The sequence below is a fragment of the Lepidochelys olivacea genome (genome assembly GCF_965140295.1).
Source record: "Lepidochelys olivacea isolate rLepOli2 genome assembly, chromosome: 7".
Lineage (NCBI taxonomy): Eukaryota > Metazoa > Chordata > Testudines > Cheloniidae > Lepidochelys > Lepidochelys olivacea.
In genome coordinates, this window is record NC_140417.1 from 81,025,034 (window position 1) to 81,049,037 (window position 24,004).

Sequence of the window (24,004 nt, forward strand, 5' to 3'; positions counted from 1 at the left end):
GTGCTGCTCCACAGATCTCCAGGCGAGGAAAACCCTGAAGAAAAGTCTGGCCAAGTGGACCCTGACACTTTGAGGTGAAGGAGTCTGCACGAGTTTATAGAAAAGGAGGACACAATCTGAAATTCATTTAGAATGTCTTTGTGAGGAGATTGCTTCCCCCTCATCCATTCAGTGATAGAAACAAAGTCTTGGAGACTGAAGGGTCACGTCCTTTGCAGGTAGAAAGCTAAGATTCAACAGAGAATGGTAATGTGAGGTTAGGCTCGAAAACAGGCAGGTGTTTGACATGAACTATGTGGAATTGGGAGGGAACCTTCTGAATAAACTTGGGTGTAACCTCAAAGAAACCTTATCCTTATGAAAGGCCATGAAGGGAGGGTCCATCATTCGGGCCTTGGGCTCACCCACTCTTCCGAAAGAGGTGATAGCACTCAGGAAGGCCACTAAGGAATGCTAGTGAAGCTGTGAACACTGAGGGGCTCTGTATCAGACCACGAGTGGTAGAAAGGACTTAGAGAGGTGGTCTGTGCCTTCCTTTATGCCCTTAGTTCAGAGCATGAGGCAGCATCAAAACTGCAAATAAAAATGTTCTGGTCTTAGGTGCATGTGCACCCCCAAAGTGGTATACACATAGAGACCATCACTCAAAGAACTAGAAGCTAAAACTTAGTACATAACCACAGAGTACAAAGCCCACATTATGTATGGACCTAGACTAGAACACCAATAGCAAATTAATCAGGTAGGGAGGACTAGCCCGTGCACAATGCAAAAAAGTACTGCTATTTACTTTATGGCCAAATGGTACATGTACACACTTGGTAGAAGCAGTTTGTGGCTCCCAGGGCCCAAGCATAGATGCTTAAAACCAGAGTTGCTGAAATAGTGCAGCAGAGAGAGAGAGATGAGATTATTTAGTGTGGCAGATATAGGGATACTATAGAGAAGGCCCACCTCAGAATTGGTGATTCTGAACCTCCAGTTAAGGGAGGTAGTCTCGTGATGGGAGGAAACAAAGATGCAATAGAGGTAATTCCCTTAGCTGGGTTCCACCTAACTGAACCAGAGAAGTCTGATCATTCCTTAAAGAACAGGAAGGGGATCAATTAAGCTAAGAGTTTAACAATGTTCACAAAAAAGGATTAGACATATATACGATAGTGAAGGCATCCACAGGTATATAGGATAATTAGTATCACAGCACTGCACTAGTAATGAAAACCAAAAAGAGTGACACAGGAAGGATATGTTTTTCATTAAAATCCAAGAGACCATGAAGACATTTCTATTAGGATTCAATTCCATATTTATGTTTTGTACTTTAAGTTACCTGTCCTTTAGGGAACAGAGCATATGCAGAATTGCTTGAATTAATTAAGTTTTGTCTACATAAGGAGTACAAGCACGGGACAGTGACAGAGTATAAAAAAAAGGGAAAAATCACTCTCCTCAATAGTAAGAATTACATCTGACTGGAGAATAAATACTGTAAATTGATAAATTAGTCTAATTTTACATGTTTTCCTAATGTCATCTAAATGTTGAGGAATGATTTAAGGACCATTCTCAATTCATTATTCCCAAAGTGGAAGTTAATAAAAAGACTAGGAGCTGAATTAGACCCTAAATCAGTGGCACTTAAGTATATTTTAAAATACTTTACTGAATCGGGGCTTGCATTCTGCAGTCAGCGCCAAGTTTTGACTCATGGTCCTCCTTACAAAAAGCCTAATGACTGCAGGATTTTATTTTAGCCCTACTTAAAAAAAATATGTATGGGATCAACCAAAACTTTTGAGCAATAGACAAAAATCATGTACCACAGGCCATAATAGATGAGTTGCATAAGATTTAAAACTATGCTTAAAAAGAGATTTTTTATTTTGATTCTTTGAATTTGGTAAAAAAAATCATTTTTAAGTGGTCAATTTTACTGCTCTGACACATTAACATGTTCTGAACCCTGTCCTCTTGTTGAAATTATTCTAAAATACAGCATCCCCAGTACATCAAGTTGTTACTGCAAGGGAGAAACATTCATGCTTTTTATTATTTCAACCATTTAATATTTGGAATGCTTTTAGAATTAAAAAAAATTAAAAATATCACACTCAGTTAATAGCAGTCATCATTAAATATAAGTCTCTGTGTTGGAATTGTCTTTATATTTAGTTCTATAAAGTTCCAGTCAAGCTTCAAAACAGGTTTATTTTGGAGCAGAAACAGAACAATAAAAGTGACAAATCTACAAGCTGTTCTCTGTGGCATACATAAAATGCAAGTTGATAGCTGACTAAATCTTTTTAAAAAAAATACTATACATGCATTACTCATATCAACCGTTTTACTATAATCATTTTTTGTATTTTTCATCCTTCAGATTTATATTATTAGCAAGAAAGAATTGCTAGTAGAAATGTTTATAATTAAGGTCTATATTCTCTTCATCTCTGGTTCTGAAATATATTTGTGATAACTATATATGACATTCTTTGAAATCCTCATGAAAATAGTCACAAAAAAAATTTAAATGTCATCCTAATTTATATGAAATAAAGTGAGGGGAGGCTCCAACTGTAGGGGTAAAAATAATGAAATGCAGCTATTTCTTCAAACAGGCCTTTCACCTATGGAAACCTGCTATATTCAAATCTATCCTTAAGTCATAAATAGTAATAAAGTGGTAACCTGTAGTAGATATTTATCCACTTTATAAAGTTGCTACAAAATCTGATACAGTCTGGAAATGTCCACTAGTCACTTATTTGCAGTTGGGCAGCCAAGTAAATCCCACTTAAAATATTCCATGTCTTACCAATTTGGTAACGTCTCTTCCCCGTCCCCTATACATTTTTGGTGGTTTACATTTTGCATTTGCTAAATATATTATGAAAGTTTATTTGCCTTGATTTGCATCTTTAAGACTCTTCTGTGGCTCCTCTGCCATACACAAAATTTCACAAACAAATCCCTAGGCCCAGCACCAGGCATCAAAGATGATACCAGTAAGGTTTGAAGAGCATTGGCAAAGGTGTGAGGGGAAGTTCTCATGGGAAGCACTATTCTTGGCGCTAGCCAATGTTTTTAGATATTCACTTTCATCATCATCAAATTCACATCACAAAAGTTAATTATGTCTTTTGCTAACTGTCTATTTTTCATATCCGTTTTTCCCCAGATACCTTTATCTATGAATGTGTCAACATTTCTCGCCTATGACCAACCCACAATAAGTTACTGTGGTGTGCATCATGAACTCCTTGCTCATAAGCCCTATGAATGTAATGCACAGGAAGAAACAATGGAAACACACCTAGAGACTGATCTGGATCTCAGCACAATAACAACAGCCGCAAGAATCAGTGAACACAGTCAGCAGCTAGCTTAACTGACTTCATTTGTAACAGAGGGCTGCAACCAACCTATGTAACTTGAAGGACAAAACAAGGAAGATGTTCTAAAATGGTTTCTGAAACCCCTGTTTAATTAAAAGAGAACCAAGAGTTATACATGAAGACATGAATTGTTTCAAGTCTACAATTTGTAATTAGCTAAGTTGTGCAGTATTTTTGACATAAAGCAGAGTATGACCCTTAAAGCAAATCTTTTTTCAAAACTCATCCTACCTACCTGTAAAAACTGTACAGATCTAATGTATTTTTTCATACTGTAAAGTTTCAATTACTGAGAACAGCTGGTATGTACAGTACCAGAACTGAATTACATCTCACTTTACAAATTTCAGTTTCTAAAGTTTTAAATTAACAAAAATTATTTCTTGTGTTATTCAGCTACTCAGTTTTGTAGGGACAGTTTTGTTACTGCTTTTGTGCCCAGAAAACTTTACTCTAAAATTCTGTGCTGTGCAGAACATGCACAATTTTTACCATGCTTACTGTGTAGAATTTTATCTACTTGTACCAGAAATAATACATTCACTAAAAGAAGGGTTTAATTGTTCAAACTTGTAAGAAGTTCTTCAATTACATAGACAAGTTTTTCTTATAAACAAAAACAAAAATCACAGAATTTTTAACAGATCTTCTCAGACTTAACTGTTGCCTTGAATTAACAGCCTGTGAAAGTTAATTCTAAAGCAGTGAAATGTAACGATAAAGAGGGATATTTTAACAACACATTTCTGAATGACTCATTATTTTATTCCTTTGTATAGTACTGTATTAAAGAAAAAATGAACCATGGATAAAAAAAACACTGGAGACAAAGGCAGTAACCACAGCAACAAGGTTTCATACACTTACAAGATGCCGTGGTTAACTGACAAGGATACACTTTTGTTAAGTTTTATTGTACTGCAGGATAAAATGGGTGGGTAGCCATAACAGTCAGCTGTCTCTTTACAAGATTTGCACTGAATGAAATCATCCATCACCTCAGATGCATCTGATTTTTATTTTAAGGTTTCATTCCACATATTAGGATTCATTTTCAAAACTGTCTTGAGGATGAGCCATGCACACGAGCGCACACACAAAAATCAGAACTTTTCCTCTTGCCTCCCACATAGTATTTTGAAAACACAGTCAGAAGTTGACAAGCCAGTTTATTAGGGCCAAAACCTACTGCCATTGAAGTCAATTACCATTGACCTCAGTGGGATCAGGCCCACCATTATTTTTCCTTTCTGTGCAGAGCTATACTACTCTTATCATTTTCTAATGGTTAAAATTATAAAAACTCAAAAGCAGAAAACATCCACTTTGTTAAAAAGATAAAGTAATTTAGAACAAAAGGTAAAGATAAATAGTCCTTCAATGTTCTGATAGATCAAGTTATGAAAAAAAACCTTGAAATACAAAAAGATAAATCAAATTATAATAATTCTATGAGCCCATAATATGTCTACCATTTAATCTATGGATTGAAGAATTCTTCAGTCTCATTCTTCTGTTTTAAAGCTTCAAGGCTTCTATAAACACCATCCTGAGACAACATTTCTTACAATACACTCATGTGGTAATCATGAAAGATTACATAGTTTAGAAAAATAATATGCCATGCTGACAGTGAAAAATAGAAAAGGAACCCAAGAGCCTTCAAAGGGTTAAAACAAAAAAGTGTTTTGTACAGTAGTAGCAACTTTTTAAAAAATAAAGAGAAATTACATAACCACAAGTCTATTTTTGGATGTTTCGCCCAACATATTTTAGTGTGCCTTCACAAAATAAGATTTAAATTTAAAATTGCATTTCAAATTGTTTGTACAAAAGAATAAAGCAACTATTATAGGAAAAATACCTTTAGAATATTGTATACAACGGACTCTACATTCACTATCTTTTAAGTGTAAACAAAATGTCAAAATAGAGTACATTGTATCAACAATTTATTTAGCACTTCAGATTTTGTAACGTTTTGCATAAATTATTTGGTATTCAAAACATTTTATTTGTCATGTTTAAGACTCATCTTAACCTTCATATTTTTTCAGTTTCTAATTTCTTTACTGCATTGACCCAGTGAGTTCCTGGATTTCTGATCATCATTCTCTATTTTGGAATTTTACTATGCAGAGTTTGAAAAATATATATTCAGCTAATTATAAAAGGGAACAAAAAACTTAGCTGCAGGCCTGAAATATTAAAATTATATTTGTGTGGAAACAAATTACTTCCCATTACTTCAGCATTGTGGTTTTAGGTTTCACATCCAGCTTTGTTCTGATGAATATGGATGGTTTAACTGGTTGGGGTAAAATAAGAACTGATCTTTTGAGGGGAATGGATGTTCAGTTACTAAACCCCTCTTACCCTTACTGCTACCTTCCATGAGCATTGTGACCACCTCTGGCCCATTTCCCCTTGAACTTTTATGGAACAAATGTGGGGCTCAGACTTGCTTATGCCATTTTGAAATTGCTGTATGTTCAGAGATGTGATGTGCTTCTGACTCTCAAAGTATGAGACAATATGAAAAGAAAACATGGAAGAGCCTATCACACATTTAGGGTGTGTATACGTGAAAATTTAGTTCATAGCAAATTGGGGTGTGAATCTACCCAGAACTAGTCTACTGAACTCTAATTGTCTATGTGGACCTTGTTGATGCACATTCACAGTTAGTTAATGCACTTTGATATGCTTTTACGCCCAGATGGTATCGTAGCAATAAGGAATGGGACAAATGTCAAGAATGGGGAAATCATATGAATGGAACAAGCTGAGATCAGAAAATATTTTGGGCCCTTTTATCTTCTGCCCTCAGGCATGGAATCATGACCCACTATTTCTGCAGTTCAACAGATTATGCCAGTTCTTAAAAATGCAAGTAACAAGATAAAGTTATTAAAGTAAACCCAACTATGAGGGGAAAAGACACAAAAACCTGATAAAAGATTTAAACTTAAAGAAAAAAAAAACACTGAAGGAACCTGAAAATCCCTACTGAAAGGGATTTAGAAGTTGGTAAATGGTGACATTTCTACCCTTTTCCTAATACACATGCTGTTAGGGGGCTTATTCCTTCACCCACTTACTTCCCTGGTCCTTCTTGCATGAACAGAGATCAACAATACCCGAAAGTCCAAAGGTGCAAACAATTCAATATTTATTGGGGTGAACTTCCAGCAAGCATGATTCCAGTTTCCTTCCTTAGTGTCCCCCTTCCCAGCTCTGACACCACAGAGCCTTACACCTGTGTCCCTATTCCCATTCCTGCCCTTAGCCAAACATGATTCCAATTTCCCCACCCCCATTCCCTGTTCCCATTTCCCCCACTCACCCCACACACCCACCCACTTCCTGATTGACTGCAGACTATATAGTAAAATTTGAGTTCTGCTTAGCTATACCTTAACCAATCATTTCCCTGAAATTTAACAAACTAATCCCAACATATTGTAACATGATTATGTAACCAATTATATCCCACCACCTTAATTAGTTTACACCCAGCAAAATTAATTATACAGCAGACAGGAACAATCACAGAACCAGACAGAGATTATACAGACAAACAATAGCAAAGTGGGAACTATAATGACAAAACAATACAGAAGTGAGGATTTCACATCCCAGCTATTGATAAGTGAGTTCTTGCCAGACAGGATGCTATCAAACTAAGTTTCCTTTTACATTTTCTAGGCACTTCCCTTTCTCTGGAGGCAATAGGCATTATCAGGACAGGATTGTATTCCTAACAGCCCAATAACACCTTATTTCAATGTGACTAGTTTGGAATGTGAGGATGTGACCGTTCGTTTCCCAGCTCTGTTGCTTAGCCAAAGGCCTTAGCCTAAGAACAGGGCCTCAGACTCTCACAGTAAGAGAAGGCTCTTACACCGGCAGACAGTTATTTTGATTCTTTCTTTTATACCTCTATAACTAGCCAAGTGATAAGAATACACCTAAATTCTTAGAGTATAGGCCTTTACAGACAGGCCTGAATATCTATATCCTAGCACATGCAATCTCATACAATCTTACGCTGTTCTTGGTGTTTACTTTAATTGTTAGCTATACCAACAACAAAACAAACCTCAGCCTAAGAATTCTGTTGAGCTTAACTGTTCTGACATTTGTTTCCTACAGGACCTCTCTTGTCTTGACCCCTGGTCCTGTCTGCCTGAGAGAGGCTGAAACCCTTTATTCTTCCTGGGTAAAAGCTAATTGGACTCTCAGCTGATCTGACAAAGTAAATCAACAAAAAGAATTTTGCATCTCTGTGCAGGGTTCTAGCATCTGGTATTAATGTAACTCAGAAGAGCAGCCCCAGTATTCCTAAAATCTGCTACCCTGTTACAAAGCTCAATGTACATTTTTTAAAACCAGTAAGACATTCAAAGCTAGGGGCCACAATATAGTAATCCAGGAATCAGTAAGGAATTCAGGAACTACTACTGCATTCAAAGGGTGATAAACATATTGAATACATTAACAAGGAAAGCGACTGACTCAGAGAAAAGGAGTCGAAAAAATATCTAGGCTGTTTGAAAAGGGGACTGGTAAGGCTAATGAAAAACCAGGATGGTCACATTATGGTACACTTTAAAGACACAAGTGTGAGACTGGACAGCTTTCCCAGTTCTTAAAACTTCGTACTTTATGTATGTGTACAATATGTATTTCACTACATTTAACCACACGTTTCAGCAGTGTACAACAAATGTAACACTTCATATAAAATTGACTGTACAGCACCCTAGATGGCTAAATATATTATTACATACTTACCAACAATCTTCCCATACTTCCCGGTACAGTAGGCTGGGAGGGAGGAAACCCTTATTTGGCATGTTTCGCTGTTGTGTGCCAGGTCTCACTGCAATAATTCCATCCCAATAATTCTCACTAGATCTTCTGTTCACCAGAGAGAGGAAATGCTGCCTTTGGACAATAACATCAATTATCAGAGCCATTTTTACTTTTCCAAGGCACATAAGAAATACCCAGGTCATGCCAGTTCATTGGCAAAGTAACCTAAGAAAATGTAGTTATCTCAAGAATTACAAACTTGAGGGGGGCATCTCTCATGCACTGGCACATGTTGCACAGGCACATGACTGTGTTGATAATGACTGCCGAGAGAAAATAGATTTTATAAATTAACAGTTCTTCAGCTCAAGCCATAGCACTGTAGAATTTAGTGCTCCTTTAAATACTGGAGTGGGGTCCTGGATTTCTGAAGCTTTACTGAGTTGAATGTTCATTACAATTGCAGTCATCATACGACTTTCTGTGGCTGACCCCAAAAGAACTACTAGCTGTTCATTTGTGTTACTTAAATTAATTTAATGCACCATATTTAAATAAACAGAACAATGTACGTGTTATTTATTCCAACATACTAACTGTACACATCTTATTAATGTAAAACAGTCCAAAGGAGTTAGCAGCTAAGAACACTACTATCCAGACTCTAGGTTTCTCTGCCACTGATAATAAATATGCAGAAGAATCTAGAGGTAGTGATGTACTAAAGGTGGCTCTCAGGAGTTCTCCAGAGCTCCTTGTTATTATTTTGTTACAAAATCTAAGTGAAGGTAGGAAGGATTTCTCTGCCATTGATAGGTTTCAGAGTAACAGCCGTGTTAGTCTGTATTCGCAAAAAGAAAAGGAGTAGTTGTGGCACCTTAGAGACTAACCAATTTATTTGAGCATAAGCTTTCGTGAGCTACAGCTCACTTCTCACGAAAGCTTATGCTCAAATAAATTGGTTAGTCTCTAAGGTGCCACAAGTACTCCTTTTCTTTCTGCCATTGATATAGTTCACTTCTTCCCTGAGATTTGCTAAATCATCTTTGTCAGATATGAATGGCCTCATGAGTCTTGAAAAGACTTGTAAATGTTCTCTCTTTGGCATACACCAAATTGCCCAAGTGCAAAGTATTTTTTAAGTGTACCTAAGTTAGGATACTCCTGAACCCCTCTACAAGGACTTCTCTCTTTCAAAACACACGTATGCTTCTCCCAACACAAGCTGAACATTTCTGATATATTTTCAATAAACTCTGTGTATTTTTCAGGAACAAAGTACATCTCCAGCAAGTGCACTTACTATAAATTTGTTTGTTAAGTGGTGCTGGCTCCGTCCCTAATTCTAGTTCAGAAAAAGTGTTTTATTTAAAATAAATGAACAGATTTTATAGCAGAACAATATTTAAGTTACTTTTAATTGTTATATTTGATACCAAGCGACCACGTTTGCGGGCATGGAAGACTGATAAATTCAGAAAATTTGAATAAGGTATGGATCACAGTCCAAAATTTTAGATTTCATCCAAACTGAATCCAAACTCTGAACCACTACACTATGAGAATTCCCTTCTGGGATGTTTATAAATTTTAGTGCTCCACAAAACCAAAGCATTTACTTATCAGTTTTGTCAATCCCACTGCACCAATTAACATGAAAATAATCCCATTTGTCATCAAGTGCCGCCATATATTTTTTAACATACATTTTTAAAGGAATTTTTAATACTAGCCAATGCCAGAATGTGCAAGAACCTCCTCTCTCTCTCTCTACAGGCTTGACTGTTTGATCCATATTTAAGGAAGATTCTTGTTAAAATGCCTCAAAAAGTTTCTAACACTAAACTGAACTGACAGAGTTAATATAAAGTAACTCGGTCAAAGTCTTTTTTCCTGCTCTGGTTAATTATGGACTCTTATTGATTTTAAAGTTTCAGAATAAATCAACATTAACACCAGCAGAGTTCATGATTAATGTTATTTTAATGAATGCCAAAGGAATTACTGTACTTTAATGTTTTGCTACTCGAATGTTGCTGTGAATTTTTACATAAGCTGAAGCGCAGTGAGTACAACTGTCAAAATCCCATATGCAATGGTGCTTATAGTCTACTTCCTCAACATCAATTTTGTAGATAAATAAATCACTTCTAAAACCTGTCTCTTTAGATGTTAGCTACCATGGAGCACAGGCTGTGTGCCAGTAAATGAGCCTGCAACATTGAATTAATTATAACTAGTCCTATTACATTAAAGACCTAATACATTCATAATAATGGACACTTTCAAGTGTCACCAATTTAGATATTACATATGTAAGGGTAATAATTTACAAGTGAAAATTAATTAATATTACATTACCATGGAATTTCTGTGGATACACATTACATCCTTACTAATGTCAAATAACCTCAGTATGACTTACATTACAGCAATAAACAGCAAAGGAATTCAGGATGTTGAGTTATCCTATGTAAGTGATTTTTCCAAGCTTCAGCTATACAGTATCCACCTAATAACAGTTAAACACTTTTTATTCCAAAAGAAATAAATTCTTTATGGTTGATAGAATTCAACAACTACTCAATCTACAGTCTAATCACAAGATGATTGCACCAAGGAAATATATTTCAAAGTCAAATAGTTTAAGACTTTGGATATACTGATGCTGTGCTCCTTTGAGAAGGAAAAACTCTTCAATTAGAAAGAATATTCATTAATAACAAATTAAGTGTCACTCCAGCACTGTATACTTCAGTCATTTCAGTAGATTTATACCAAAGTATGTCATAAATGAGGCATGAAAAGCTCTTAACTGAATCTTTCACAATGAATAGATTTTGTTGCCATCTTGTTCTTTCAATAGAGATAATGATCTGAGTTATTTCCTTAGTAATGATGATAATATAACCCCCTTTTTGCCCTATTGCATTTTGTTATTGATAGTTTTATTTTTATAGAACCAGGCTCAGATTTTTAAAGGTATTTATGCATTGCTGCACTCACCGTTGCAATGTTTAACTGACTTACCCCGATCTTCACTACAGAATTACTTTAGTATGACAACATCGCTCAGGGGTGTGCATAATCCACAGCCCTGAGCAACACAGTTATACTGTCCTATGCGCCAGTGTAGACAGTGCTATGTCGGTCTTGTAGAGGAGGATTAACTGAGCCCCTGGGAGAAGCTCTCTCCCGTCATCTTAAAGCATCTTAATTAAAGCAGTACAGCAGTGCAGCTGCACCGATACACTGTTTTAAGTGTATACCTGCCTTTTGGAACAGATGTCTCATTTTCAAAAGGGATTTAGTCACTTAGGACCCTAAATCCCTGAGTGCCTAAATCCCTTTTGAAAATGAGACTTCTGCTCCTGAGTTAGGCATTGCAACAGTGAGTGCAACAACACATTGATTCCTTTAAATATTTAAGCTCCCTGTCTTTAAACTCCCACAGTTAGAACAAACCTTATTTGCAGCGTCCCTAAAAACAGTTCCTCTTTCCAGGAAAAGTAAAACTACAGCTGTTATTTTCAGACACAACAAAAACCATTTTTAAATGTGCAAATAAAATACCGGGATTTTTTTTCTGGTCTATCACTTTAATTTTATCAAGATGGCTTATATTTCTCCTCATTTTACTTTCAAAAAACTTGGCTCTTTCTCCCAGATCTCTCTGTCAACTAAGAATGCTGGAGAGGAGACATTCACTCTGGGTTAACACAGCCAGAAAAATATATCAATTGATTTTCAATTGTCCATTTCCAAAGCAGAAAAGTTTTGTTCCCAAGTGAGCACACTATAGTTTATCTGACCCAGATTACAATTTCTTTGCGAGATCTACAAAAAAAAAAACAACCGACAACAACAAACAGTAAAATTATTAATTTTTGTACTTTTTTTTTAACAAGCAAGGCTGCAGGTAGTACTGCAGAAAAGAATGTGGGGTGATAGTGGATCACAAATTGAATGTGAGTCAACAAGATGATGCTGTTGTAAAAAAGGCAAATGTAATTCTGGAATGTATTAAAAGGCATATAATATATAATAGGTAAGACACAGGAGGTAATTGCCCTGCTCTACTTAGCACTGCGGCGTCCTCAGCTGATATATAGGGGTCCAGTTTTGGGGCACCCCACTTTCAGGAAGAAAGTGAACAAATTGGAGAAAGTCCAGAGAAGAGCACCACAAATGATAAGAAAGAAAATGATATGGTAGAAAACATGATGTATGAGAAAAGGTTGAAAGAACTGTGCTTATTTAGTCCAGGGAAGAGAAGGCTGAGTGGGGAACATGATGAAGTCTGAAAATCTGTAAAAGGCTGTTATAAAGAGATTGTTGATTGATTGTTCTCCATGTCCACCGAGAACAAGACAAGAAGTGATTGGGTTGGTTTGCAGCCAGGGAGATTTAGATTAGATATTAAGGATAAACTTTCTAACTATAAAGGATAGCTAAGCACTAGAAGATGCTACGTAGGGAGGTTGTGGAATCCCTATCACTTGAGGTTTTTAAGAACAGGTGAGACAAACACCTGTCAGGGATTGTCTAGATATACTTAAATCCTGCCTCAGAGTGAGGAAATGGACTAGATGACTAGTCAAGGTCCCTTCCAGCCTTACATTTTAATGATTCTAAAACCACCAAAAAGCAAAGTTTTCTGGTTTTCTGCTACTACAAACAGTAACGCACACCTTGTTCGCTTCTATTCACAAAGCCTTTAATACTACGGGGTGATTCCCAGCTGGTGCTAATTGTCTTGGCCCCCTTTGCAGCAAATAGTGCTAGGAGAATTTACATCAGCTGAGGATCTGGCCCAATACATTTATCAATATGTGACATCTAGCCTAACAAAAGTGTTATAGATAATTATTGACTGGAAACCTTTTATGATGTTTGGAGTGGAAGGCAAGAAAGATTGATATTTTGCAAGGTGTGGGATAGGTCTCTTCATAGGTTGGCGTAGATGTCCAATTCAGTACTTTGCAAGTCCTTTAAATCCTTGAAAAATTGTATGTTTAAAAAGTAATGTAGCATGTAGTGAGTGAAACCTAGTGAGGCTTTACATTTTTGATATAACAGTGTTTAATGGTACCTTTTATTCAAAAGAAGCTTCTGAAAGTTCTGTCTGCTAAGAATGACTGGAATGGGAGCAACTTTCACATCAGTTTTTCTGACACTGCCCTATGTGTATATTTTAGGGCTGTCAAGCAATTTAAAAAAATTAATTGTGATTAATCGTGCGATTAAAAAATTTAATTACAAAAGATTAATTGCACTGTTAAACAATAATAGAATACCATTTATTTAAATATTTTTTGATGTTTTCTACATTTTCAAATATATTGATTTTAATTACAACACAGAATACAAAGTGTACAGTGCTCACTTAATATTTATTTTTGATTACTAATACTTGCACTGTAAAAAAAATAGTATTTTGCAATTCACCTAACACAAGTACTGTACTGCAATCTCTTTATCATGAAAGTTGATCTTAAATATGTAGCATTATGTACAAACTGCATTCAAAAGTAAAACAATGTAAAGCTTTAGAGCCTGCAAGTCCCCTCAGTCCTACTCGTGTTCAGCCAATCGCTCAGACAAACAAGTCTGTTTACTTGTGCAGGAGATAATGCTACCTGCTTCTTGTTTACAATGTCACCTGAAAGTGAGAACAGGTGTTCTCATGGCACGGTCGGAGCCGGCATTGCAAGATATTTACGTGCCAGATGTGCTAAAGATTCATATGTCCCTTCATGCTTCAACCACCATTCCAGGGCACATGCACCCATGCTGATAACGGGTTCTACTCAATAACAATCCAAAGCAGTGTTGACCGATGCATGTTCATTTTCACTATCCGAGACAGATGCCACCAGCAGAAGGTTGATTTTCTTTTTTAGTGGTTCAGGTTCTGTAGTCTCTGCATCGCAGTGTTGCTCTTTTAAGACTTCTGAAAGCATGCTCTACACCCCGTCCCGATCAGATTTTGGAAGGCACTTCAGATTCTTAAATCTTGGGTTGAAAGCTGTAGTTATCTTTAGAAATCTCACATTGGTCCCTTCTTTGTGTTTTGTCAAATCTGCTGTGAAAGTGTTCTTAAAATGAACCACATGTGCTGGGTCATCATCTGAGACTGCTATAACATGAAATATATGGCAGAATGTGGGCAAAACAGAGCAGGGGACACACAATTCTCCCCCAAGGAGTTCAGTCACAAATTTAATTAACACGTTTTTTTAGTGAGAGTCATCAGCATGGAAGCATGTCCTCTGGAATGGTGGCCGAAGCACAAAGGGGCAAACAAATGTTTAGCGTATCTGGCACGTAAATACCTTGTAACGCAGGCTACAAAATTAGAAGCATTGCCAGCAGATCGAGAGAAGTGGTTATTCCCCTCTATTTGGCACTGGTGAGGCCACATATGGAGTCTTGTGTCCAGTTTTGGGCCCCCCACTACAGAAAGGATATGGACAAATTGGACAGAGTCCAGCAGAGGGCAATGAAAATTATTAGGGGGCTTGGGGCACTTTACTTACGTGGAGAGGCTGAGGGAACTGGGCTTATTTAGTCTGCAGAAGAGAAGAGTGATGGGGGATTTGATAGCAGCCTTCAACTACCTGAAGGGGGGCTCCAAAGAGGATGGAGCTAGGCTGTTCTCAGTAGTGGCAGATGACAGAACAAGGAGCAATGGTCTCAAATTGCAGTAGGGGAGGTCTAGGTTGGATATTAGGAAAAACTATTTCACTAGGAGGGTGGTGAAGCACTGGAGTGGGTTACTTAGGGAGGTGGTGGAATCTCCATCCTTAGAGGTTTTTAAGGCCCAGCTTGACAAAGCCCTGGCTGGGATGATTTAGTTGGGGTTGGTCCTGTTTTGAGCAGGGGATTGAACTAGATGACCGCCTGAGGTCTCTTCCAAACCTAATCTTCTACGATTCTAAGAAGAGGGCAGCATTATCTCCTGTAAATGTAAACAAACTTGTTTGTCTTAGCGATTGGCTGAACAAGTAGGACAACTGAGTGGACTTGTAGGCTCTGAAGTTTTACATTGTTTTGTTTTTGTACACTTTTTGATTTCAGTTACAACACAGAATACAATATACATGAAAATGTAGAAAAACATCCAAAATATTTAGTAAATTTCAATTGGTATGCTATTGTTTAACAGTGCAATTAAAACTGTGATTAATCGCTATTAATGTTTTTAATCACAATTAATTTTTTTTTAGTTTATTGTGTGAGTTAACTGCAATTAATTGACAGCCCTAGTATACAGCTAATTGTGGAAGGTGTTTTTATTTGTGGTGTTGCTTTTCATGAATGTGCTGGGGAAATATCAAAGAGAGGATAGCATAAGGATATGCAGCAGAAAATCCAGTTGCTCAGTTCTGACTTTGGAAATCAGAGAATTTTTTCAAAGGTGAAGAGGGCTCTGCAGAAGTTCTGAAAATTCCATCCAGCTTTCAGATTCTAACTTTAGCTGAGTGCTCAATCCCTGGGAGTTTCAAAAATGCATCTATTACAGTCATAAATTTTATCCAGCTTCTCCTGTGCACACTTGCGCCAAACTGTTCCTCAATTGCTCTGGGCCTCAAGCGCTGATCTGGTTACCAATGGACAGTAGAAATAATCCATTCAGACCTAAGGAACACACAAAACAGAAGACGTGCCAGTATTGCTTGGATGGATATGAGTAGATGTAGCGAAAGGAATGAATGTGAATACTCCTGGCTGACTCAGTTAAGTAGATTTCCCTACTCCATGAATGCTTTGGACTTTGACTCCCCTTTTAGACAGCACAAGCAAAGACGCAACACACTGCAGCTGTAGAAAAATCCAGGAATATGTCAATAGATGGTCACACATATTCACCATGCTCACTGAGTGTGGGCACTTCCCGTTTCCGCAGGCAGCACTGGAAGTTTGTAGGAGTATGTGAGCGCCTTCTAGTACGCCTAGCACTGAGAGAAAGTGGCAATTTCAGAATTCCTGCATTATCTCCAGTTGTGTGTGTCACAGCTCTGAGTAGGCTGCCCCTCCTGAAACCCTTTTCCAGTCCCCTTAGTGCACCCTTTTTCAAGTGGCAGGCCTGTGCCTCCATTTTCCTTCGGGGTGGGATCCCAACAGGCTTGGCACCTGCAAGAGTTTTCCTCTGGGAGCTCGTGAACTGTAATAATGAGCAGTGACACAGAAGTAGCTTCTCCAAAATAAAGTTGGATTTATTTTGCCAGAAGACACACAGTACTTAGAGAAGTACATTTAAAGTAACCTACACACATATTGTCTTACACAGACAGAGCATTCACCTCAAGCCTCCTGGTAGACCTGACATAGTCCTGGTGCCTCACCATTCTCCCTGGTACCAAGTTACCGTTTGCTTGCTGCAGACCCCCAATTCTCAGTCAGCCTCCCAGTACACTGACCACTTTCCCCCATCCTCTCTGTCGAGCAGATCCTTTAACAGATCAGGGCCCTTTGACCTCCAGATTCTCTGCCTTGGAGAACAGCCCTGTCACCACGGTGACAGCTGAGAAGTACCTCTTCACAGATATAAACCTTGCTATTACGTTTGAGGGGACATACCTTATGTAGCCCAATTGTTTTACCTGTCCTGCCTAGTTTCTTTAACAACTTGTTTTGAACAATGCAGTCAGGTAGGATAATATCACCAGATGCACTCAGGGTATAGAGTATTTCTAAAAATACTAATATTTCCCAGTTATCCACAGTTGTACTTCTGCCCATGAGGAAGGTTATGTAATCAGTTGCCCTCTTCACCATGGCATTTAGAAAGTCTTCTAGCTGCCTTATGCCAGGAGTGTCTCTATAGTCCTCTAGAGCAGTGCTACTCAAAGTGGTGGTCGCCGGACCGGTGTCGGTCCGCAAGCCATCAGCTCCCGGTCTGCGCGCACGTTGGGAAAAAAAATTGCCGGTCCCCCGCATCAGATAGCTTGAGAAGCACTGATCTAGAGGAGCCCTGTGGGAAGTAAGCCTAGGCAGTGACCCTGACATAGACTGGGAGAGTGCCTGTGTGTCACTCTCTCCTTGTCAACCCTCTGCTCGTCAGAGAAAAGTATGATGGCTTATGGGGTTGGCTTCTATTACTAGACTGCTGCACTCTGCAAAGTTGAGACATACTATCCTAACACATTTCATGGTGGGCTGCAGTAACTGGTGCAGCCTCCCCCACGTGCACGTATTTAGAAACGCAAAACTCAAGATTCACTCCCTTCCATTATGCTTCCAGCAAGTCACCTGCCCCTCCTCTGGCTGTAAACAACTGCTTGGTCTCTTTGCATCTCAGGACTGCTTTCACTTGCTCTCTCCCGCCATGTACATACGTGCGTGCATGTGCGTGTGTAGTGGATAGAGCAATGAGTGAATGGTGCCTGAGTGGCTTCACCTGCTGTTTTCGCTGTGCCCTCAATGTGACTCAGAGGATTAACAAGCTGAACTGTAAATCTGAGCTGAGGCCCAGTGAGAGTGTGCCTCAGGACCCCTGTGCCCACCTGAACTTTGGCAAATACCAGAATTAGTATCTGTGATAGGTGCCAGATTGACAGCCCTGGAGAGTGAGTTCCTCTGTTTACCCAAAGAGTAGGAAAAAACATGGGCAGTGACAATACAAGCGTCTCTGTATTTGTCTAAGGGTGTGCCTTAACCTTGGCCTGGTAGGGTCACGTGTAAGAGGGAAAGCAGTTCTGACACTTAGCACATTATTTCTTTGGAGACCATGCTGGAACTGCTAGTAAAAATACTAACTGAACTAATGTCAAATATCCTGGTGTTTTGGTGGTGTGGACAGTTCTCCTTTTAGAAGCTGAATTTAATCTATTGGCATATTATACATGGGTCATTAAAACGCAAACCGGTGGTCATGACTTCAAGCTGGACACTCTGCAATGAGATATTTATGTCTGAATGCTTACATCCATGCGGAGTCCAGTTAAAGTCAGTGGACTGCGATATAAGCATAAGGATCTAACTGTGCATCCCACTCCAGGATCATGCCATGGATTAGATTCAAACTGGCAACCTAGACATAAAACATTTCACATCCCACAGATTGTCAGGTGTGATTTCCATTCCTCAAACATATCCTCAAACGTTGGCCAATTGTATTAGTGTTCTCTCTTTTCTTCTCAGTCTCCTTCATAATTTGCCTCTGCACTTATTAAAGAAAGAACAGGAGTACTTGTGGCACCTTAGAGACTATCAAATTTATTTGAGCATAAGCTTTCGGGAGCTACAGTTTATGCCCAAATAAATTACTTAGTCTCTAAGGTGCCACAAGTACTCCTGTTCTTTTTGTGGATACAGACTAACACTGCTGCTACTCTGAAACTTATTGAAGACTTATTTTAATAAAAGGTTAATGGAAAAATTCTGAAATGATTTCCATATTCATTGGTATTTGGATTATTTTTCCAAAGATAATTTTACAAATTTAGGTGTAAGTAACTTTTAGAGAGATTAGCCATGGGTCATAAAAAACTGTATTGAAACAGAATAAGAACTAGATAAGTTCTTGGAGGATAGGTCCATCAATGGCTATTAGCCAAGATGGATAGGGATGGTATCCCTAGCCTCTGTTTGCCAGAAGCTGGAAATGGATGACAGGGGATGGATCACTTGATGATATCCTGTTCATTTTCTCTAGGGCACCTGGCACTGGCCACTGGCAGAAGACAGGATACTGGGCTAGATGGACCTTTGGTCTGACCCAGTATGGCCGTTCTCATGTTAATACAAATCTGTTTTATTCATAAAACTATAAAATCAATATTCATGCACAGTTTCTCTCTGTGTTAGAATATAAACAATTGTTAAATTTATGAGCCTTACAGTGCAGACAGATTTACAATCTGAATTCTCTCTTAGAATGCAAATTCAAACTTTAGTAAAAGTATCCTAATGCCCCTTGGAGAGACAGGATGGGATGTGGAAAGCATATCTGAAGAAATTAAATAAATGAGTTTTCAATTCCTTGCTGACTTGACTACAAGTGAGAACCGGAAAGGATGCTGTTAACAGTTTGTCCAGCTATGTACACCAAATTCATAGTAAACCCATCCTGAATTAATATCCAACTCTTGTTGCATTAATGTGTGCTCATTAAAGCCTAAAAGATTATTGAAAACTGTGCACAATATTACAGGGCGCAATATATGCAATGACTTTCAATGTGCATTAATTGAATATAAAAAAACCCAAGAATTATATATAATTTATAAATATATTTTGATACTATACTACTAGTACTGGTAGGCTAGCTGTTAAATAATATCCAAGTACTGGAAAGAATCCAGAGAAGTGCAACGAGCATAATTATGTGAATACAGGATTCATCTTCCAAGCAAAAGCTTCATGGGCTTAAATGCTCTGATGAATAAGAAAAGATGACAGAAGTAATTTAATCATACTATACAACTACCTGAGGGACATATTAGCATCCAGTATGGAAGCAGTTGAAACTGCAAGGACAAGTTATATTCTAAGCCATGGTTTGAAGCTAAAAGAGAAGACATTTAAGGTTATATATCAGGAAGACCTGTAAGGAAAGAAGACCAACTGAAATAGGGCACAAGAAGGATTAAAGATCTTTAAGTCTAGGGTGGGAAAAGACTTAACAGCAAACAACATCTAAGCATAAGAAAAGGCTTCTCCTGGTATAAAATTTCTATATTTAAATATACATTTCTTTTGAGTATAACTGTATTTTATTTCAGATTTTAAAACTTGTTTATTCCATTGTCTCTAGTACTGCCTAGTCTAGACGGTCTTATGTATATTTAGCAATGAAGATGACACACTATCAGAGATAAAGGTTTTTTAAAAAGTGATAGAACAACTGACATTACATGTTGTCATAAATATAAAGGGAAGGGTAAACCCCTTTGAAATCCCTCCTGGCCAGGGGAAAGCTCCTCTCACCTGTAAAGGGTTAAGAAGCTAAAGGTAACCTCGCTGGCACCTGACCAAAATGACCAATGAGGAGACAAGATACTTTCAAAAGCTGGGAGGAGGGAGAGAAACAAAGGGTCTGGGTCTGTCTGTAGTCGTCTTGGCCAGGGACAGAACAGGAATGGAGTCTTAGAACTTTTAGTAAGTAATCTAGCTAGGTATGTGTTAGATTATGATTTCTTTAAATGGCTGAGAAAAGAATTGTGCTGAATAGAATAACTATTTCTGTCTGTGTATCTTTTTTGTAACTTAAGGTTTTGCCTAGAGGGGTTCTCTATGTTTTTGAATCTAATTACCCTGTAAGATATCTACCATCCTGATTTTACAGGGGGGATTTCTTTATTTCTATTTACTTCTATTTTTTATTAAAAGTCTTCTTGTAAAACACTGAATGCTTTTTCATTGTTCTCAGATCCAAGGGTTTGGGTCTGTGGTCACCTATGCAAATTGGTGAGGCTTTTTATCCAACATTTCCCAGGAAAGGGGGGGTGCAAGTGTTGGGAGGATTGTTCATTGTTCTTAAGATCCAAGGGTCTGGGTCTGTAGTCACCTAGGCAAATTGGTGAGGCTTTTTACCAAACCTTGTCCAGGAAGTGGGGTGCAAGGTTTTGGGAAGTATTTTGGGGGGAAGGACGCGTCCAAACAGCTCCTCCCCAGTAACCAGTATTAGTTTGGTGGTGGTAGCGGCCAGTCCAAGGATAACGGGGGTAATATTTTGTACCTTGGGGAAGTTTTGACCTAAGCTGGTAAAGATAAGCTTAGGAGGTTTTTCATGCAGGTCCCCACATCTGTACCCTAGAGTTCAGAGTGGGGGAGGAACCTTGACACATGTAGAAATTAAACAGTCCTAATAATTGACTGCAGAGATTTCTGAGAGGCCAAAGTAGCTGAGCTACTAACCAAATGATGTAACTTACCATTAAAAACAGCTGTTATTACTGAGGACTGAAAGGTGACTGATATTATACCTATTCAAGATGCTAAGAGTGGTTCTGGAAATTCTAGGTGAATGAGCGAAGACTCCAGGACAAACACAAGTGAAAAGTCATTCACTATAGAACTATAAAGCATCTAGATTGTTATAATATAAATAAGAATATAGCCCATGGCTTGAAGTGGTTTTCATTAATACAGGGTTTATAGTTTGGTTCAATGGCCCTCAGCACCACGCTATAGAAATTGTTCCGGCACCCCTGCAGGCAGTGAGGGAACACAATGCCACTAACCATGAGCTGTCAAATACCCAGCTCTCCTGCATTTTTGTGGCCCACGTGGCACATTCAGATTTTACAGAATCTAAGCTTGCATTAAAAATAAAGTTTCTCTCTCTCTCCTGGTTGTGAAGGTAACCTTGAAAACAGAAAATGAGCATAACCAATGCAGTGTTTTTAAGATGCATATTGTGGGAGTACCCAGAGGGCAACTAGGTCAGGACTAGAGCTGGTAAAATTTTTCAGATGCTTTTTTCCACTAAAAATGCAGATTCAGCTCCATCAAAATATTTTGCTAATTTGTGTTGACTTCAGTGAAATATTTCAGCTGAAGCAAAAAAAGATTTGGAAATGTTTAGGTGAACCATTTCAACAAAATCAAAAACACTGATTTTTTTGGGCTACATCCACACTGGATTCAAGGAAGAGGTAGTGGTGATAGTCTCTTCTGTCCTATAAGCCGGTAGGTAGAGCACTCACCCACGATTAGGGAGACCCTGGTTTAAATCCCCACTCTGATGTGGAGCAGGAACTTCAACCCAGGACCCCCCATCTCCCAGATGAGCACCCTAATCATTGGCCAGTAGCTTCTCTTTCTCTGGTCTAGTATCAATATTAAGTATTTTATAAAGCTGATGTTGATTGAAAGAGTGAAGCCCATGAGGGAGTGGAAGATCTGAGAAATATTATGTTACTCAGTGTTCTTAACTAGGTTCAGGTTTGCGGATTATATTTTCAATATCATCTTTATGTAGTTATGTTACCTTAAATTGGCTTTTTTTCCCTCTGTCTAAAAGTTGACTTGAAATTACTGAAACATTACTGAATAAGACAGCATTTCTGTGCCATCTGGAGGAGACAAATACTGGAGGAACTAGGAAAGAGAACTCGTAAAAGGACTATTCATCAGCCAGTCAGAAAAAACAGATTATATTTTGTGTGTGTACACCTCTTGCCAAGTGTCACTCTTTTGGCATAAAATTCATTTTTCCTTGCAGTCAACTCAGCTATACTAAAAAATCAGCAAGGCTTCAGGGAGAGAGCATTCATTCCAGCGGTAGTTCTTCAAGTTAGCACAGCATAGGCTTTTGCCTATGCTTTTTTGTGTCTGATACAGTATTCTCCTTTTCTCAGTCCTATATTCTGACTAAGAATACAAGTATCCATACTTTTATGAGTCAATTTTGCCTAATTGTTTTCAGATGTTATTAGCCTCCAATCATAATCCTGCTTGCTAAGGGAAGTTCTTGGAACTCTCTGTTTTAAGTATTATCTATCTCCTCTTTCTGAGCCCCTTACTCCTGCTACAATTCTCCTTCCAGGACAAAAACTAATGCAGTCAGGAGGAGACGCAGAGAAAGTGGGAAGGAGGTGCAGAATGCCTACTCACCTGTCTTCCATTTTGAATAGTCACAGCCTCAATATAACCGACTGCCTCACTGCTCTCAAAGCAACCATGAGGAGCAAGATCTTGTACTCATGTACTCATGAGGGGGAAATCAGAGGAACAAAAAAGGATAGACACAGAAAGAAACATGAGGATGGTGAGGCAAGACCAGAAAGTAACAGCATGTCTGTGAGGAGAGAGGGCCAGGATACAGCAAAGATTGGGACAGAGAGGAACAGCAGCAAAGAATAGGAAGAAAGGGAGCAAGAGATAATAGTTGGGAACAAGAGTTAGGAGACAAGTAGGACAGAGGGAAAAGAAATGAGGAGAGAAATAAACAGATCGATATGAATATGGAGAGTCAGGCAGAACCAGAAAAAGCTTGTGCACTTCACTGACTCACCTCCGCTCAGAGTGAGACTTGAGGAGTCACACAGAACTTGGCATCTATACAAAACACAGAGTATAATGCTTACAGAGCCTGGGGCTGTAGGAATTACATCCAGAGATGGACTAAGACTGTAAAAAGGAACCGAGGAAATGCTTAAGAAGATAGGGATTGTAATAGAATGCTAAACTATATTATACCATTTTGCCAGTAGATGGTGATGTGTGTAAAAATACCTTATTTAAACAAACCTCAGCCACACCTGGCAGAGCATTAAAGAATCTTAAATGACCAAATCTGGTGTGTATGAACAAGCTCTGCAACCAATCCATATCTGGTACAGGAACATGACAGGTATTGGCCCAGCATAGGCTGAATTAAGTCCTTCTTTGGTTAGAGAGAATTAAAGGTTGATCCTTTTCTGAGACTGCTAACAGGAGTGTTGGCAACGAAGGGTGACAGCTAAAGGATGTCTGCATACGTCCTGGAACATTCTAATATAAAATCACTTGATCCGTAACTTGATCCTAGTTTTATTTTCAACTCTTTTGCAATCATTGAAGTTGAAGTTGCAGGAATTCTTGTGGACATTTCCTTTTTGTTAACAGAGAATGTCTGTACACTCCCAATACAATTTAGCTAATTTCTCCTACCAGTTATTTCAAAGAGTTAATGGACAAGACAGTGTATAATGGTAAACCAGTGAATTTAGCCTTTCAAAAAAATCCTCACATGAGGCTATTAAGGAAACTTGTTAACTAAGAAGCAGAATTTTCTATTTTATCATGGATTAAAAGCTTGTTAACAGCTAGGAAACAAAGAACGGCACTAAAATAAAAGT

The 24,004-nt window shown here is 38.2% G+C and overlaps 2 protein-coding genes across 3 annotated transcripts in view; one reads left to right on the plus strand and one right to left on the minus strand.

The window, feature by feature from the left end:
* The window catches only part of CTNNA3 (catenin alpha 3), a 928,050-nt gene that overhangs the window by 650,055 nt on the left and 253,991 nt on the right, over nt 1–24,004 (minus strand). The window lies entirely within an intron of this gene.
* LRRTM3 (leucine rich repeat transmembrane neuronal 3) overlaps nt 1–24,004 on the plus strand; it is a 190,990-nt gene that overhangs the window by 125,825 nt on the left and 41,161 nt on the right. Inside the window, exon 3 of one of the 2 annotated variants that reach the window (XM_084634511.1) lies at nt 3,179–3,691. The exons of the other annotated variant lie outside the window; for it this stretch is intronic. Coding sequence (XP_084490637.1) covers nt 3,179–3,388 — 210 coding nt within the window. The 3' untranslated portion in view covers nt 3,389–3,691. Of the gene's footprint in view, nt 1–3,178; nt 3,692–24,004 lie in introns of those variants that run through there. 2 annotated transcript variants of the gene reach the window in all.